The sequence below is a fragment of the Phanerochaete carnosa genome, assembly GCF_000300595.1.
Source record: "Phanerochaete carnosa HHB-10118-sp unplaced genomic scaffold PHACAscaffold_3, whole genome shotgun sequence".
Taxonomy (NCBI): Eukaryota; Fungi; Basidiomycota; class Agaricomycetes; order Polyporales; family Phanerochaetaceae; genus Phanerochaete; species Phanerochaete carnosa.
In genome coordinates, this window is record NW_006767630.1 from 2341995 (window position 1) to 2357372 (window position 15378).

At 51.4% G+C, this 15378-nt stretch overlaps 5 protein-coding genes across 5 annotated transcripts; 2 read left to right on the plus strand and 3 right to left on the minus strand.

Moving 5' to 3' along the window:
• The first annotated feature begins 955 nt into the window (after nucleotides 1-955).
• PHACADRAFT_252249 (uncharacterized protein) lies at nucleotides 956-3546 on the plus strand. The gene is made up of 13 exons (XM_007393426.1): nucleotides 956-1178; nucleotides 1228-1322; nucleotides 1375-1466; nucleotides 1517-1560; nucleotides 1610-1747; nucleotides 1806-1944; nucleotides 1994-2280; nucleotides 2343-2409; nucleotides 2457-2723; nucleotides 2782-3030; nucleotides 3088-3120; nucleotides 3180-3208; nucleotides 3266-3546. The coding sequence occupies exons 1-13, from the start codon at nucleotides 1052-1054 to the stop codon at nucleotides 3493-3495; spliced, it is 1797 nt and encodes a 598-aa protein (XP_007393488.1). The 5' UTR covers nucleotides 956-1051; the 3' UTR covers nucleotides 3496-3546.
• A 408-nt stretch (nucleotides 3547-3954) lies between these two features.
• On the minus strand, nucleotides 3955-6232 carry PHACADRAFT_252254 (uncharacterized protein). The gene is made up of 8 exons (XM_007393427.1): nucleotides 6093-6232; nucleotides 5701-6011; nucleotides 5481-5644; nucleotides 5239-5416; nucleotides 4852-5177; nucleotides 4367-4797; nucleotides 4047-4316; nucleotides 3955-3995 (listed from the first exon to the last, which is right to left on the minus strand). Exons 2-6 carry the CDS (start codon nucleotides 5759-5761, stop codon nucleotides 4516-4518), a joined length of 1011 nt encoding a protein of 336 aa, XP_007393489.1. The 5' UTR covers nucleotides 5762-6011; nucleotides 6093-6232; the 3' UTR covers nucleotides 3955-3995; nucleotides 4047-4316; nucleotides 4367-4515.
• A 366-nt stretch (nucleotides 6233-6598) lies between these two features.
• Nucleotides 6599-7986, minus strand: PHACADRAFT_252258 (uncharacterized protein). The gene is made up of 6 exons (XM_007393428.1): nucleotides 7862-7986; nucleotides 7656-7813; nucleotides 7419-7596; nucleotides 7045-7361; nucleotides 6758-6991; nucleotides 6599-6695 (listed from the first exon to the last, which is right to left on the minus strand). Exons 1-5 carry the CDS (start codon nucleotides 7920-7922, stop codon nucleotides 6767-6769), a joined length of 939 nt encoding a protein of 312 aa, XP_007393490.1. The 5' UTR covers nucleotides 7923-7986; the 3' UTR covers nucleotides 6599-6695; nucleotides 6758-6766.
• A 936-nt stretch (nucleotides 7987-8922) lies between these two features.
• On the minus strand, nucleotides 8923-9759 carry PHACADRAFT_252261 (uncharacterized protein). Its single transcript, XM_007393429.1, has one exon. The coding sequence runs from the start codon at nucleotides 9595-9597 to the stop codon at nucleotides 9238-9240; it is 360 nt and encodes a 119-aa protein (XP_007393491.1). The 5' UTR covers nucleotides 9598-9759; the 3' UTR covers nucleotides 8923-9237.
• Nucleotides 9760-10523: 764 nt separating this feature from the next.
• PHACADRAFT_26692 (uncharacterized protein) lies at nucleotides 10524-11762 on the plus strand (the record flags this gene model as incomplete). Its single annotated transcript, XM_007392663.1, has 6 exons — nucleotides 10524-10673; nucleotides 10735-10996; nucleotides 11051-11158; nucleotides 11189-11295; nucleotides 11352-11366; nucleotides 11421-11762. The coding sequence occupies 6 exons, from the start codon at nucleotides 10524-10526 to the stop codon at nucleotides 11760-11762; spliced, it is 984 nt and encodes a 327-aa protein (XP_007392725.1).
• Nucleotides 11763-15378: the final 3616 nt, after the last annotated feature.

The following is a 15378-nucleotide window of genomic DNA, read 5'->3' on the forward strand; positions in this document are numbered from 1 at the left end:
CTGAGAAGCCCGAATGCGCGTGCTTGCGCATGGTGCGCATGGACGGCGTACGTACCTGCCGCGGCGGCGGAAGCGCGGGTTGTGAGGAGAGCTCGAGCCGACGGTTGTGAGGACCTCGAAACTTAGGCCAGGACAAGCAAAGCACAAATGGATGCTAGGATCCAGCAGTAAGATACCCGGAGATAAATGCATTCTTCATCTCTGCCATATCGTCGTTCTGTTTCCACTCTTCTGATATCTACGCCTGTTAAGAAGGCCAGTGAGTGCACGCCCGGTCTCCGCATGAGACCACAACTGACCCTGGCCAGTAACGGTAGAAGCAGATGTTCTCCCCGAGTTAGAGCACACGGCAATAACGAAAGTGATAGGAAGTCTCGTTGTATCCCTCACCACATGCGCTGGTGGGAAATGTGGCAGCTCGGGGCTCTTCAGTCCTCCAATCACCCAGCATCACCCCGACATGCCCAGTGCTTGGGGGAATTCATGCTTCTAGCCCTCGCGCGGTTATAGAGAAGCAGCGAACCACTACCAGAGCATCCAGTGGCTCGAAGAGCTCTATTACATACCCTATGTACTGTAATGACCAAATAAACTCTCGGGATGTTCGACTGACTGCTTCGGACTTCGGTTCACTTAATTTTGAAGTGCGTACCACGAAATTTCACCGCAGGGCTATGCAGTTTATCCCAGATTTCATCTAGCAAAGATTTCGTCGGATAGACTGTCCGGCAAACAAGCAGAATAGAGGTTGAGCAAAGACAGACGGCTGCTAATTAGAACGCTAAAGTTGAACTTGGCATCTCAGGCGTCAGGGGCAAGCGGGAAGGGGCGGGAATTGATCGGAGACCACGCGTACTCACGTGATATAGACACCCGAAGGCCGTGCGCGCAGGGTCTTTCGCCGTAATGCATGCAGTCGTAGACGAGTGAATTACTCAGATGACTTACTAGCCGCGCATCATCTGTCAGAGCATCTGTTTCGTATTTGCGGTCTAGACAGTACACGGTCCACTCTTAATCGCTAGCCAGGGGGTCTTGGCAGGTACTCATCATGGCTATCGGCCTCGCTGAGCTAGCGTTAGCAGGTTTCTTCGCCTATCTTTTCTACACAGAAACCTGGGGCAAAAAGACTGCGCTTTCGAATGTCGCTGGGCCTCCGAGGGAATCCTGGTTGAAAGGTGGAGCCCTCTCGACTCTTTGAAGGAATTGCGCTCATGAGAGCTCCAGGTAACACGCAGCGCCTCTTTCGCGATGCATTCGAGTATAATCGTTGGCTCTCGTGGACATACGGCACCGCTGTGAAGATGCACACGCTTTTTGGGGTCAGTCATTCTCGCTTTTACCTTGCTGGGATTCCCTGACGCCTTCAGCTAGCAAGAAGCATTATATCTATCAGACCCTCTTGCGCTGCAGCATATATTTGTCAAGAATCAGCAAGCTTTCGACGTAAACAACGCGTTCATACAGTATGGCCTCGAATATGTATCTTCATGCGCAGATGCTTATGCTCTCTTAGAAGCAATCTTCTGATGTTCGGAGAGGGACTGACTGCAACGCTGGGTGGGTCTCGAACGCCTCTTTGGATTCACAAGAGCTCATTCACAGACAGACAAACAGCATAAGAAGCAGCGCAAGATGCTAAATCCAGTTTTTGCCGTATCAAATCTACGGGAGCTACTTCCCATTATTCAGCCGATTGCAAATGAAATGGCATCAGTGTTCACAAAACATGTACCTGCGGATGGTAGTCAGTGCTCTTTCCCTCCACAGCAATGCAGACATACCGACAAGAGATGTGATCACAGCTACAACCGAATTAGACGTGATGCCTTGGCTCTCTCGAGGTGCACAAGAGTATATCTCCCAAGCATGCTTCGGGTGGACGTTCAACGCCTTGGACCTCGACAAGCGCAATACCTATTCCGAAGCAGCGAGAAGATACACGCAAGTATTTCTTCGGTCTGCTCGAACGGCGAGCTGACGCGTACTCCAGGCCGGCTGCATTGCGAGTGTCCTGGCTCCGCCCATATCTGCCCTTTATTGTGAAAATCTTTCCCCTATCGTGGCGAACTAAGATGCTCGAGTGGTATCCTGGCGAAGATATGAAAAACTTCGTATACATCTTGGATGTCATGTACAAAACTAGCAAGCGCATCTTCGGGGAGAAAAAGAAAGCTCTCGAAGGCGGGCTTGAGGGCAAAGCTAATGTTATTACCTCTGGAAAGTCTGAAGGAGACATGGGTCCAGTCATGCAAGGGAAGGATATCATGAGCATTTTACGTGAGTACATGATGCAAGTCGCCCCTCTATGACGCGCTTTTCAAACGTGATTTTTGATGTAGTGAATGCAAATGCATCCTCGAATCAAGCCGACCGTCTGACGGACTCGGAGCTCATGGGACAAATGAGGTAAGTAGCCCCGTTCACAAGCGACGTCTGTTCTCATTATGTAAAAGCACTCTCCTCTTTGCCGGGTTTGAGACGACTACGTACGCTATATCGCGGATACTCTGGGTGCTAGCTAGCCATCCGGAAGCGCAGGCTCGCATCCGGAGTGAGGTCAAGGTTGCCAAAGAGAGGTATTTATCGCAGGGCTTCTCTACTGTCGCTGCGTGGCATGACGCCTCCCTTTCGTATGACGACCTGACGGCGCTTCCGTATCTCGACGCGGTAATCCGAGAGACCCTTCGAGTATACCCTCCGAGCAGCGTCCACTTCCGGATGTGCGTTCATTTCTTCCCTATTGTTCTACAGCTGAGGCAAGCGTTGCCACATGCTCAGGGCTTCGCAAGACACAACGCTTCCGCTGCAGTACCCTGTGAACTCCGTGGATGGCAAGCCCGTTGACGCCATTCCTATCAAGAAGGGTACACAGATCCTGGTCTCGATTATCGCCTCAAACCACAGCAAGGAAGTATGGGGAGAAGACGCTTCCGAATGGAAGCCTGAGCGTTGGTTAAACTTGGCTGATAACGAGATGCCTAAAGGGATCACCGACTCCGTCAAGTACCCGGGTGTGTACTGTGGGATGTACGTTCCGCTCCGTACGCTAGTATCATCTCTGAGCTGACGGCCGAGCCTGCTCAGGATGACATTTCTAGGGGGTCCAAGAGGCTGCATGTGAGTCGCCTGCGGAAGCTTGCTCTCAAAGATCCGTTGCTAATCGGGGATCTATACAGAGGCTTCAAGTTCTCAGAGATGGAAGCGAGTAAGTCGTACGGCGCTGAACTCTCCGCACCTTCCTAATAAATGCACGTGTCTACAGAGCAAGTTCTCGCCACCTTACTCCCCCGCCTCCACTTCGCCCTGCCTTCGGCAGTCGACGAAAACGGGAACAGAAAGGAGGTCTACTGGAAGATGAGCGGACCGCAGATACCCGTTATACGTCCGCCGTTCGGCGACGGCACAACCGCGCAAGTACCTCTGGATGTCCGACTCGTCAAGGAAGAAGATTTCGCTATTGAACCTGACGACGAGGACCTGATTGCGCTGTGAAAGATAGGGGATACGGCGGACCAGCAACAGTTTGGACGTGTGCGCCTATCTGTCGATGTCTGAGTGCTGTAATGCAGCTCATGATCAGGCCCGTGTACCCTTGAATTATCGAACTGGAATACACAAACAAAGCGTCTCCGCAGAACAACTTCCCTGACAAAAGGAAAGAATATGTGGTCGAAGGAGGTACAGTACATGTACAATTGTTTCGGCATGTGGTGTTCCACATCCGGTCACGAAAGAGAGCATCTCTGCCGGAAACGGTGTGAGGGCGGTGTTCCGAATGAGGTGTTATGACTGCCGCTGCGCATCTATCATGTCAATCATACCAGGCGTAATTTCACCGTGGATGGCCGTCTGAAGCTCCGTTGGTCCCGTGTGAACTATCTCCGCAGTACCTCTCCCAACTAGTTTCCACCCTTGACCTGTCCATACGCTCAGATAGCACACGTCACAGCCGTCGCCCGTCTCCTGCGGCAAGAAGCATGAGCAAGCCATATGTACGCTCGTCTCTAGTTCCAAACCTACGGGATCCAATAGTCGCTGTCAAGTATTCTCCCACAGACAGCTCGATCGCAAACGAATACGCGCCGCTTAGCCAGGAAGAGGGCACCGACCTTAAAGAGCTAGTCCGGGAGGTACCAGCCCCGACACCTCCCTTTTGGGCATCTCCGACAGCCACTGTCCTCCTTCTCGTCACGCTGCTGCTCGTGAACGTAACATGTCTGGTGTTCACGACACATCAAGTGAACGTCGTCTACGAGATACTGAAGAGTCGGCTGGAGTTTGTGGCGAATCATGATTTGCCGACGAAAGTCAGGGTGCGCGGTAGATCTTCTTGTCCGCTCCCAGCTGCTAACAATGCAGTCAGCCTCTGTGAGTGATGGCACAATCGTCAGTCACCAGAGCGCGACATGAGTGGCCGGATGTCCAAATTCACTACAAATCATGGCTTCCGCCTCTTGCAATAACCGGTACTCAAATGAGAACGAGCGTGTTATTTATACGTGTGTAACACAACTAAGGAATGGAATAACTTGGCATGCTTGTAAGACTACTGGCTGATATCTGATGCTTGACCTTGCCATCGTCTCGCATATCGAGCAATTCTACGATGCCACCAGAACCAAAGGACCCTTCAATCCCACCGACATCCGTTGGCGTTCTGAGCGAACTTGAAGAAGCTGCCCCCTGGCCCATTGAGGGAGGGGCCCATGACAGGCTGGATCTCTGCGCGCGCCGAGTCTGTTCCCACGATAGCCCGAGTCCGACATTGATAAGGATCAGCGTCGACGTGATGCCCTGTCGGAGCATCCCAAATAAGCACTCTCAATTTTGAAGGGATGCGCAACTCACGTAAGTCTGAGTTGCCACAAGAATCATGATGAATTCCGCAGGATGACCTATCCCGAAAATAACTACGAAGATGAACTGCACCACGAAGTAGAGAATGCCGCTCTCGATGACGATGCCCATTGCCGCGCGCGTTGTCGACCTTGTTGGCAGTCCGTAGAGCACCGTGTCCTTCGACATGTACCATATCCGGAAAATGATGAGCGATGTCACAATGACATTCGTGCAAAGGGGTAAGGTGAAGCTTGCTAAGCCTAGGGGGACGATGGATGGTGAGGGTGTCGCGTCGGCAGTCCCCCAAACAAGGTGCCCTACTACCGCTGCGCATACTATGACGAAACTCTAGTAAGGATAAGGTCACATACAGAGGAAGCGCGTGAAAGTGCTTACTGAGGCCTGACGAGGCTGTGAGCAGAGGAAGGACAGCGACGTAGTAGTTGCAACTCCAGAGTACATAGCACCTGTAAATCAGGATGAGGTCTCCCAGGAAGTCGGCCACTGAAGTAGTGCAGTCTGCGATGAATGTATGGTAGGTCTCATTGGCAAATCCTGCAACGACTCCGCCGTTCTATAGGGATATCCACTTCTCGTGAGTTTAAAGACATTATCATATGGCCAGGATATCTACGCACCAGGTAACTGACGAAGTGACTGAAGTACAGTGCGTAGTGCAGTGTACATGCCACAAAAAGCAGACAGTGAAGGACGAAGATGATGTTCAAGTTGTTAGTTCTACGGGTCTTTCTCATCCAGAGGAGTACCCATAAGGACGCCGCAAACAACACGGCGTACGCGCCTATTCGAGGTAGTTAAGGCCCAGTTTCCGTGTCCGGTTGTGTAGTGAGGACACACCGTAGAATAGCGACTCGCAAACGAACCCGACGAGTGCTAGGACATCGACACTCGCGGGCATGTCGATGAGGGCGGAAAGCAAGGAGCGTGAGTGTGGATAAAGACGACAGCTTCCATAGGGTGCTGATATCATGCAAACCTAGTGGGCCGTCGTACCCTGGCGCCGTCAGCCAAAATGAGGAATGATGTACTTGGGAACTACCATAGTCGGGGCATACAAATGAACCTGTAAGGCACGTCCCAGGGTCATTTCATTTCCAAGAGCATATTTGGCTTCCCCTATGCCACATCGAAGACTGTCAACAGTACACCTAGGTCGAGAAGGGCGTTAAAGGAGCTAGTCCACATGCAAGCACGACGAATTCTTTGGTGGCAGGGATAAACGGACTCACTGGGGGAACCAAGAGATATCGACGGCGTTCAAAGTCGTGCTACTGAACCCTTGTCGCGAGCATTTACGACGGCAGACATGAACCATGCGAATGGTTGCCCTGCGCCATAAAAATACCACCGCCACAGGACCGCTATTCTCACGATTATATCGTGGCAACGGCTTCTAGTCCACAACCATGAAAATGATGCCTGCGGCGTTCATGAACAGCCTGAAGGATCTGACAGCATCGACGTCGGGTCTCCTAAATATCTTAATCATAAGCGCTTGCTAGTTTGGTGACGGATAGAAGGATCGCCATAGTGGTATGAACTGAACGCCAGCCAGCTGACAGATTCCGCCTGAGATAATGCATCGATGCTAGGCAAGAATATTCCGCAGCTGAACTCGAGGCTATCATGAATTTCAAAAACCAAGAAGGTCATCCTTCCATCTCGTCATTTTCTGACCTACCGCTTCTGAGTGACTAGAAGAGCGAGCATCATTGACACAGCAAGTTGTATCCAGGTAGCAAGCGAAGAAGATGTCATGAGAGGCATTGACAGATCGTACAAATGGTGCAGACGGCATCTCGGCACAAATATGCCGACAGTTTGGATGAACACTGGACATCTGGTAAGTCGTTCGTCTTCAAACAGAAGGGCCACCCAAGGACGGAATACATACCTGACGCGTTCACATAGCTGCGTTAGGGGTAGGTGTGGTGAGCTCTGAGTCTTTTTGAGACTCTAGCTCGATATCGTTCGGGTTTGCCTTCGACGTAAGATGCGTAGGATAGAAATTACTTAGTAGTAGTCGTCCCCAAGTGTTGGCAGGCGGTGCGTTGTCGACTGCATTCGTAAGATATTCGGAAGTAAGGCCCAGTCCCGCTTGTATAACGATGAGGAAAGATGCGATGCCCTGGCGCATATTGAGAAGCTGATCTCGTCAATAGGTGAGAATGGTAAACGTACATAGACCTGGACAGCCATTGGAATAATGACTTGTTCGCCATCGTTGTTCATACCGTAGAGTGTGAGGAAGACGAGCTGGACAAGGAAGTACAACATTCCGCTCTCGAGCATGATGGCCATGACTCTCCGTGTACCAGTCAGCTTATAGGCCCGCATACCCCGTGACATGTACCAGATACGGCCGACGATCAGAAGAGTCACCATAACATTTGTGCAGAAGGGCAGACTGAAGCTGGCAAGACCCAACGGCACGATCGAGGGCGACGGGGTAGCGTTGTGGGTGCCGTTAACCAGATGTCCAACCTCTGCCGCGCAGACTACGATGCACGTTATAATTAGCGTTGCAGCGGAGATATACGTTGGAATCCACTCACTTAGTCCGGCAATCGAGGTTAGCAGTGGCAAGATTGTGACGAGGTAGTTGCCACCCCAGATTAACCACAAACGATAGATCAGAATCAGATCTCCAAAGAAATCGGTGATCGAGATGAAGAGGTCGGCAACGAAATACACGTTCGTTTCGTTGGCAAATCCGTCTACACCGGTCGTTCTCTAGAGTGGTCACATTTTGTTCAGACATTTCATCGTCAGCGGAGCATGTGAGTACGCACCAAAGTGGTGTGGAAGTGGCTGAACTCGAGAGCAAAGTGCACAACACAGCTCAAGAAGAGCATTATGCTCAAAGCCAAGATAACCTGGTTCGATCCATGCCGACGGAATCGCGGAAGCAGCACGTTCAAGGCGAGGCCAAACACGACCAAGTTGATGCCTACAAAGTGTGAGCATGCGCAACTTCGAGTTCAGGACGAAAGCATACCGAAGAGGACCGCCTCGCAAGCGAAGCCCAGAAGAGCACCTATGTCAACAAACTGAGCCATAGAGACTGGGCAATGCAAACGCGCGACGACAGAGTCGAGAGGTCAAGGACCCGGCAGGCTGGCAAATGGCGACTGCGAGGGTTGCACGTTGCCTTGACCTGACTTTTAAGCAGGTCAGGGAGCGTGTGAGCGTCGAACGCGAGAGTTCTTCAGGCACGAGCTGCGACCTTGGTTTTTCGATTGACAACCATGGGCGACGATCAGGTCCTGGCCAGATTTGTACAAAAGCTCCTGGCATTTCAATGCCGGTGGTCACAGACGTGCCTCGTGGCCGACGAGTATATGATAATTGCCGCCAGTGACCGCCCGTGGGGAGATACCGTGTGCTCATTCTTACTTCTCACATCAGTCATTTGCACGGCGCGGGCGCCAGATACTGGGTGCATGCCGGCGGACTTTAAGGGCAAAGGCAAGCGGTCAACAGAACTATGTATGCTTGGAAGTAGAGGTCATTAAAGAGCTCAGACGGTCGCGATAAATCTACTCACTCTGACTAGTTCGACCATCACACAGGATAAAGCAGCTAACCTATCAGTAGCTGCGGTTTGGCACTCCACAGGAATCTGGTGGAAAAGTCTTGCTCTACAGGGTTGCTGCCGTTGCGCGTTTTCTACCATCGGGGTGGATGTCAGTCGGCATGTGGTTCGCGCTGCCTCAGGGGCCGCAACACGACAGATCGTTGCGTGTGGAGACTACACTCATACTGCTCTGTTAACTAGAGAAGTTCATAGGATTAATAGCGATGCATACCTTGCTAAAAATACCCCCTCTACCACACGTCTATACCAACAGATTCTACGACATACTCTTTCCTAAGAAACTCGAAGCAAAGTCGTGGGTGACCGACAAACCTAGTCCCGCTGCCAATCTTGGGACAAACTAGGACTGGACGTGGCGCTGTGACCGAGCTCGTACTAAGAAGTGCAGCAGGCGGATAGCCTACTGTAGAAGGAGAATCCAAGCGTGACTCGTAAGTTGACTGCTATCACGTTGAATTCAAAATTCACTGACGTGACATCAAATCGTCGCTGTGCATAACTGAGTGGGTGAATGAATGAACCTTCTAGCTTGTCGTACTGGAGTATTTAGCACGTTCATAGTGTGTTCAATTAGCGGCTGTATAGCACTTGCACGCGTTGAAGGCCGTCTAGAAAAGCCAGGGACTTGTGCATGGCAGGAAAACTACACTCTCATGGTCCCATCTACTTAGTAGAAGTCGCACAGCAACGAGGGCAATGGCAGCAACGTCGTAGGGCTGTGACACCGCGCTGGATGGTCAAATTCAAGAGGTGTGAAAAATCAACGGAAAATATTTTCAGCGGACCAGGAAGTTATATATGGTTATGATACCAATTGCGTCGCTTGATGTTACCGCTGTAGCTCGATTGGATAAAGCGTGTCCTGTTAGGCGTTGTTTCGATCCTTGCGGTGGGTTAATTTTTTGGTTATATTCTGCTAATTTTTCAGCGCCCAAGGTCTCGGGCTCTGGCACAAACCTTTCCTTTAACTTTTCGTCATTCTCGCCTCTAATTATATAGTTAGCTGTATGGAAGCCGTTCGCTGAAGCCTGAAGTGCAGTGGTGCAGCGTGTAGCGCGATGGCGGCATGGCAGTGACAAACACGCAGTCATCGCGGGAACGCCAGACCAGCGGGCCGGAATTTGTGCCGCCGGCATTGGTCATTACAGTCAAGGTGAGCTGGACCTCGCAGATATGAGTGCTGATGAGTGCTGAGTGCTGAATGCTGAGTGCTGAGTGCTGAGTGCTGAGTGCTGAGTGCTGATGAGTAGTGGGCTCTGGTGTTGTATTCTACCGATAGTGCGCCTCAATCTGCTCAAGTTGCCAACCGGCCGCGAGCTAACCCAATTCTAATCAGCTAGCCCCGCCACAAGCGCGTATCAAGCGGGGAAGTCGACTTCCCGTTCTGCGCGAGGTGGACTAATCGGGAGAGAATTCGCGATTGAGTGCCCCGGATGCTCTGTCCAGTTGACAGAAGTTACACGACGCTCGACTCCAAAGCATGGGCGAACTCGCTTCCCTTTTCCTCGACCCTTCGACCCTTCCCCTCTCCTTCCCTCTCCCCACCATCTCCTCTCAGCCTCGGAGCTGCTCTCTTCGCCTCCAGAACGGCAGATATATGGTATGTTCCACTGCTTTTGCGTGGAAAAGTGGTAGTCTACAACCGCGATGCCCAGGCTCGTCCGCGGTCAGCAAAAACCAGTCAGAATTGCCAGAATGAGTTATTTACAACGATGATAACTAGGCCGCAGGCAGGATGCCACAGTCGAACGACAACGCGAAGGCCGAACTGATTGGGACCTTTCTCGAAGTTTTCTGTTATGGTGAGCCCTTCATCTTAGGACCCCAATGCCGCCGATAAACATGACGCTAACAAGACAATCCTCTAAAACACGAACAGGTGTATACTCTATAGTGTTCTGTCAATGTCTCCAGGTTCTGCGAAACAGGTATATGGAGGGTCGACCATCCATCATTCTCATCGCCACTGCCCTCTGTATATTTATCCTGGTCACCATTGTGCGTCCGTCGGCCATTGAATTTCTACCTGCGTCACCGACCATTGTTCCTCTAGCATTGCATAATGGACTTCCTCCGTGCAATCCAGGCGTTCACTTCCCACATGGATGTACCTGACTCCGCCGTAGCTTATTACACCATCGTCCGACGTAACTTGGACCTGATAAAGAGCGGGTGCTATATTGCTGTAACCGTTGTGTCTGACGCCCTGATCGTAAGTCGCTACACTTCGAGGCTTCCCTCCGTCCTGGCGAATATTAATGCTTGTGACGCAGGGATATCGCACATTTGTCGTTTGGGGTCAGAATTATTTAGTTGCTCTCGTCCCAGTTACTCTGGTTCTTGCAGACGTTGGCAAGTATCGCGTGCCCTACGCCGAAGGCTTCTTCCCTAACATTCCCTCGCCAGCTCTCGGAGTGTATGCTGTCTGGCTCCTCTCGCAAGTTCAGCCGGGAAATAACGCACTCATGGCGGTCGTGACTGAGCGCGTTAAGTACTTCTATACCATCACCCTGATCTTGAACTTGCTATGTACACGTACGTCAGTCCTCTTGCGGATTTTGTCCGCTGGCTGAGCTCCTGCTGTTGCAGTTCTCATCTCGTACAAGATTTGGCAAGTACAAGCCGAGGTTGACCGGTATTCACCATCTGCAGTTCGTCCGCGTGGCACTCAATTAATTCTCATCGTCGTCGAGTCCGGTACGTCCCCGCTGACAACTTGGATTTTAGATGCTCATCAGGACCCCCTAACAGCGGCGATATACTCGGCGATGCTTATAGTGCTAATTACGAGCAGCTCCTTAAGCGCGGTCATGATGCTTGCAGTATTGAACGTCGTAAGTCGCACTGCCTCCAGCCGAGACCCAGCTGACATTGAGTTTATTCTCGGCAGATTGCTCCTGTCATAGTATGTTTATTTCGGTCATCCCCTGTGGTCGCTCTTCTAACACTAACCTCTCAGGGAATCGTCTTCTCGATGGTCATCATCCGCTTCTCCATTGATAGGACACGATGGGACAGCCTCAAGATCTCGACTCATCTTAACTTTGCCTCCAGCACCATCCATGACGACGACAAGAACGAGCCTGATTCTCCCGTGGACATGCCCTCTCCCATCACCCCCGCCGAGATCGGCAGCAGGGCGCTTGGTAAGGAGAAGATCACAGTCGAAAGTCACGTTCGCCCAGCAAGTCAAGTCGGCCTGGGTCTTGGGATCGAGCGGTACACTGATACCATCAGCCTACGCAGTCTCGGCAGCGTCTTCTCGCACTCAAAGACAAGTCTACCAGAGTTCTGCGTATGATCTACGTTTCGTCACGTCATTATCCCACCTCGCTCCTTTGTGCCTTGATCCTTGTCTGTTATGCGACGAGAGAAGAACATTTCACCTCCAGCCGTATATGTATTAGTTTGACGTTCCCTGTCGCTTTACGTCGCTTTCGGCGCTGTCACTCGCTTGTCGTTTCCTCATTCATCTCCATCTTGCAGCTGTCTTCTCTGTTGTCCGCCTGTTGGCTCGTGCTCGTCTGTCGTTCTCTCGGCTCCGCTTCACTATTCCATACCCGTCGCCTGCATCCTCATACCAGTCCTTCCCTTTCCATGAAACCCGAACTTGTCGCGCACATCGCATTTTGTACCAGTTGCATTACTTATTTGTATGTATTGCAATATCAAATGTTTATCGGCATCTGGACACACACAATGGTTATGAGCTTCTGGCGAGCATCAACCTGGTCTTGTGGCCCTATCTATGGCTCAAGTGCGCATTCATGCATGGTGTTCGATGCAGCAAGATCCCCAAGGAAATTATTCCAAATCTCGTATAGTTCCGGTTTATCCCCAACATATTGCATGGCAGTCCATGCACACGTAATAAGTCCAGCCTTCTAGCTTGTGTTCTTTCCGGCGTGTGCGGTCCTCATGTGGAACCGCGCCAGTTCCATCTTCCTAGAGTTATACGGCTGGTATTTGACCAAGACCTCCTTCGTGTTCGGTACGCGCGTGCACCTATCGGAGGCCTGTTTGATGTGAAAGCGCTTGCACGTCAGACTGACGAACGCGCAAACATATATACCCGTCGTCCACTAGTTTCTTGTCCCCAGACGAATTGCAGTTGCCCAGGGAGGTCCTGCAGCAGGAAATGGTTTAGGGCCGGGGTACATGCTGGTTCCCCCCCCCCCCTCTTTGCGACGACAGTACTGAAATGGGACGTACCGTCGAACGATGAGCCTATCGTTTTGAGCAATCAGTAAGCCGAAAGATGGTAGGACACGTACGGTGCTTGAAGTGTGGGCAAGGGCGGCGACAGCGTGCCAGGCCGAGGAGCCAACGGCGGCAAGAGGTGAACAACCATGGGAGAGCTCAATGCACGCAACAGATGTTGTATAAGCAGGTAGGAACCCGGAAGACTGGGCCACCAGCGGTGGATGGAAAAACACTGCGTAAGTTAAGAAGATGACGCGCGATGGTCTTCTGACACGCCGGAGCCTGTATCGTACAAGTACATATGACAAAATAGGCAAAAATCATGAAATATATTCAGTCACAGGGGATACGAACAAAAGATCCGTACGTCAGTGATGGGAGACAATGATTCAGGACTGCCTGCGCCCAGTTGTAGCCGTGCCGTGCGTCTTCACGACAGTGCTTTCGACTACCTTGGAAAACATCGCCACGAAGATGCATGACACGGCTGCACGATAGCGCCGCTTGCTTGATATCATACAGAGAAATCTTTCAGCGGCGCGATCTTGGTAACAGAGACTAGCGTAAGAGAGCATATAGTACTCCAGCATTGCGGCATCGCGGGGCTAGTTGCAAGGGCGCAGAAATGCATTGGGCTGTAATCGAATGGTCAGCAAGTGAACGAGGAAGTGAAGGAATTTTCGGCGCGTGCTAGTTTCCCTCTCCGCAGTCAACTCCATGGCGGAGCGATGCACAAGATGTACTTATCCCGAGGGACCAACGTAAAGGTCCGCGCCAGGGCGAACAGCCCTCGCGACAAGAGTGTTCGCCCGCCCCTCGGGTCACTCACCTTGAATATACAATCAAGCAAAGGAAAGGAAATCATAAAAGAACAATATGGGGTGCAGGCCGACATAACGAGCAACCAACATGGAGTATCAGGTGAGAACATGTACGGCAGCAGACATTGAATGTAACGGCTGAAATGGATTAGAAAGGAGCCGAAACGACCAGTCATACCAAATGATAGATGCAAGAGACGCGGTAACCAGCCTCAAATACGGACCATTCCTCTCCCCTACCTCCTCCTTCTTCTCAACCACAATCATCTTCACTACAACTACTTTTACTCTTCCCTCCTCGTTAACTCAGAGAACGTTGACTGCAGTATATGAGGGCCATACGCCTCCCAGGGTATGCTACCGCATCCTCTTCCCTTCACGACAGCGCTGAGATTATTAACGACATCAATAGGTCGAATAGTGTAGTAATCCTTTGCGCGTACATTTTTAACTGGTACTTGTTAACACATGTTCCTGATCGCTGGCCAGCAGGGTGTCCGCAGGACGCCACAGGCCACAATCTCTAGGCTCAGCATAGATGATTGCGGCGCTGACTTCAACATGCCGCCACCACTCGCCACCATCGTTTTAACTTATCGTGGCCTAAAGCACGTTATGATAATTCGGACTATGCTCTGGGGCTATTAATACATGTGCATCAAGATCGCGGGTTGCCCGATTCCTGGTCTTGGCCTTCTGGTCCGGGTTTTTGATTTCTGATAATGACTGGTCTTGCTTATCTCTGGCTCTGGTCTTTCTTCTCTAGTCATCTCTATTGCTTTCGGTGCCCTGGGTCTTCTCACTGGTCTCCGGTGGCTCGTCGTCCTCCGACAACAACATCTTCTTTGGCGCTGGCTCGTCCTCTAGTCTTATGGTCTTGCTAAGTCTCAGCTTCTGAGTCTTATCTTGCTATCCTGGAGTCAGGAGCTTGGTCTTGTCGAGCGGCCTCAGGCTAAACGTTGATTCCCAAATAGATCTAAACACGCGTCCCGACCGCGTTGTTGGGGCCTATTTGGCACAGCGATTAGGCGCCCAACATTTTCACCGTGTCCCCAGCATGGCGTAGTGCGTAAGCCATCGTCCGCAGGGATAATGTAATGAATCTGGGTAGAATAAACTCAGTATTGCTTTCACCTTGAAGCGCACTGCGAGAAGATCGGGAACCTAAGGCCAAACGACAGGCAGGATAAAATCGAGATTTATTGATAGTGAGATTATCTTTCGAGCGACAGAGCGCCTTGAAGAGTGTTCTGCCCAAGGAAAGATGATTAAGATGCGTTTCTAGGCTCCAGGCATCGCAGGACATTACGGGTGCGGTCGACTTCGTCATGCGGAATGCAGTCGCAGTCTCAGACTGAGACATGTTGATGGTGTCTATGCAGCTCAAGCAGCCCGGTATTCCAGCCGCACGGCCCGAGAAGAAGCGGGATTGGATGAGCTACTGAGCCTAAAATCCACCATCTATGTATTGAGATCAAAGCAGGAGCTGTCCAGGTCAGTCTGTGGGGACCGAGAGCTAGAAAAACCAAAGGACTAGGGTAGCAGCGATTAGCTTCCTTAGCCGCCAGCAGACATGTGAATGATACACGCCATGACCACCGTTGGATGGCGTTCCGAGAGAGTTAGGAGCAACTTCAGGAGAGACCGCAGCTAGGGGCAGCTGTGTACTCTGCATCATTCGAGACAAGCTTCAGCCGGTCCACTGACAAACAAAGCAGCGTGAAATCGTCCAAACAAGATTGCGCACCTGCTGCGAAGAGCTACCTGACCTCTGGGGCGCGATAATGGTAAGAGCCCCCGTGTGTAGAGGGTGACTGGCAGCAAGCAATCCCGAATTCGCTGGCTCTTTGCCGAATAATCGTTCCATCCAGAGGTGGGGTTCGCGGAAGAAGA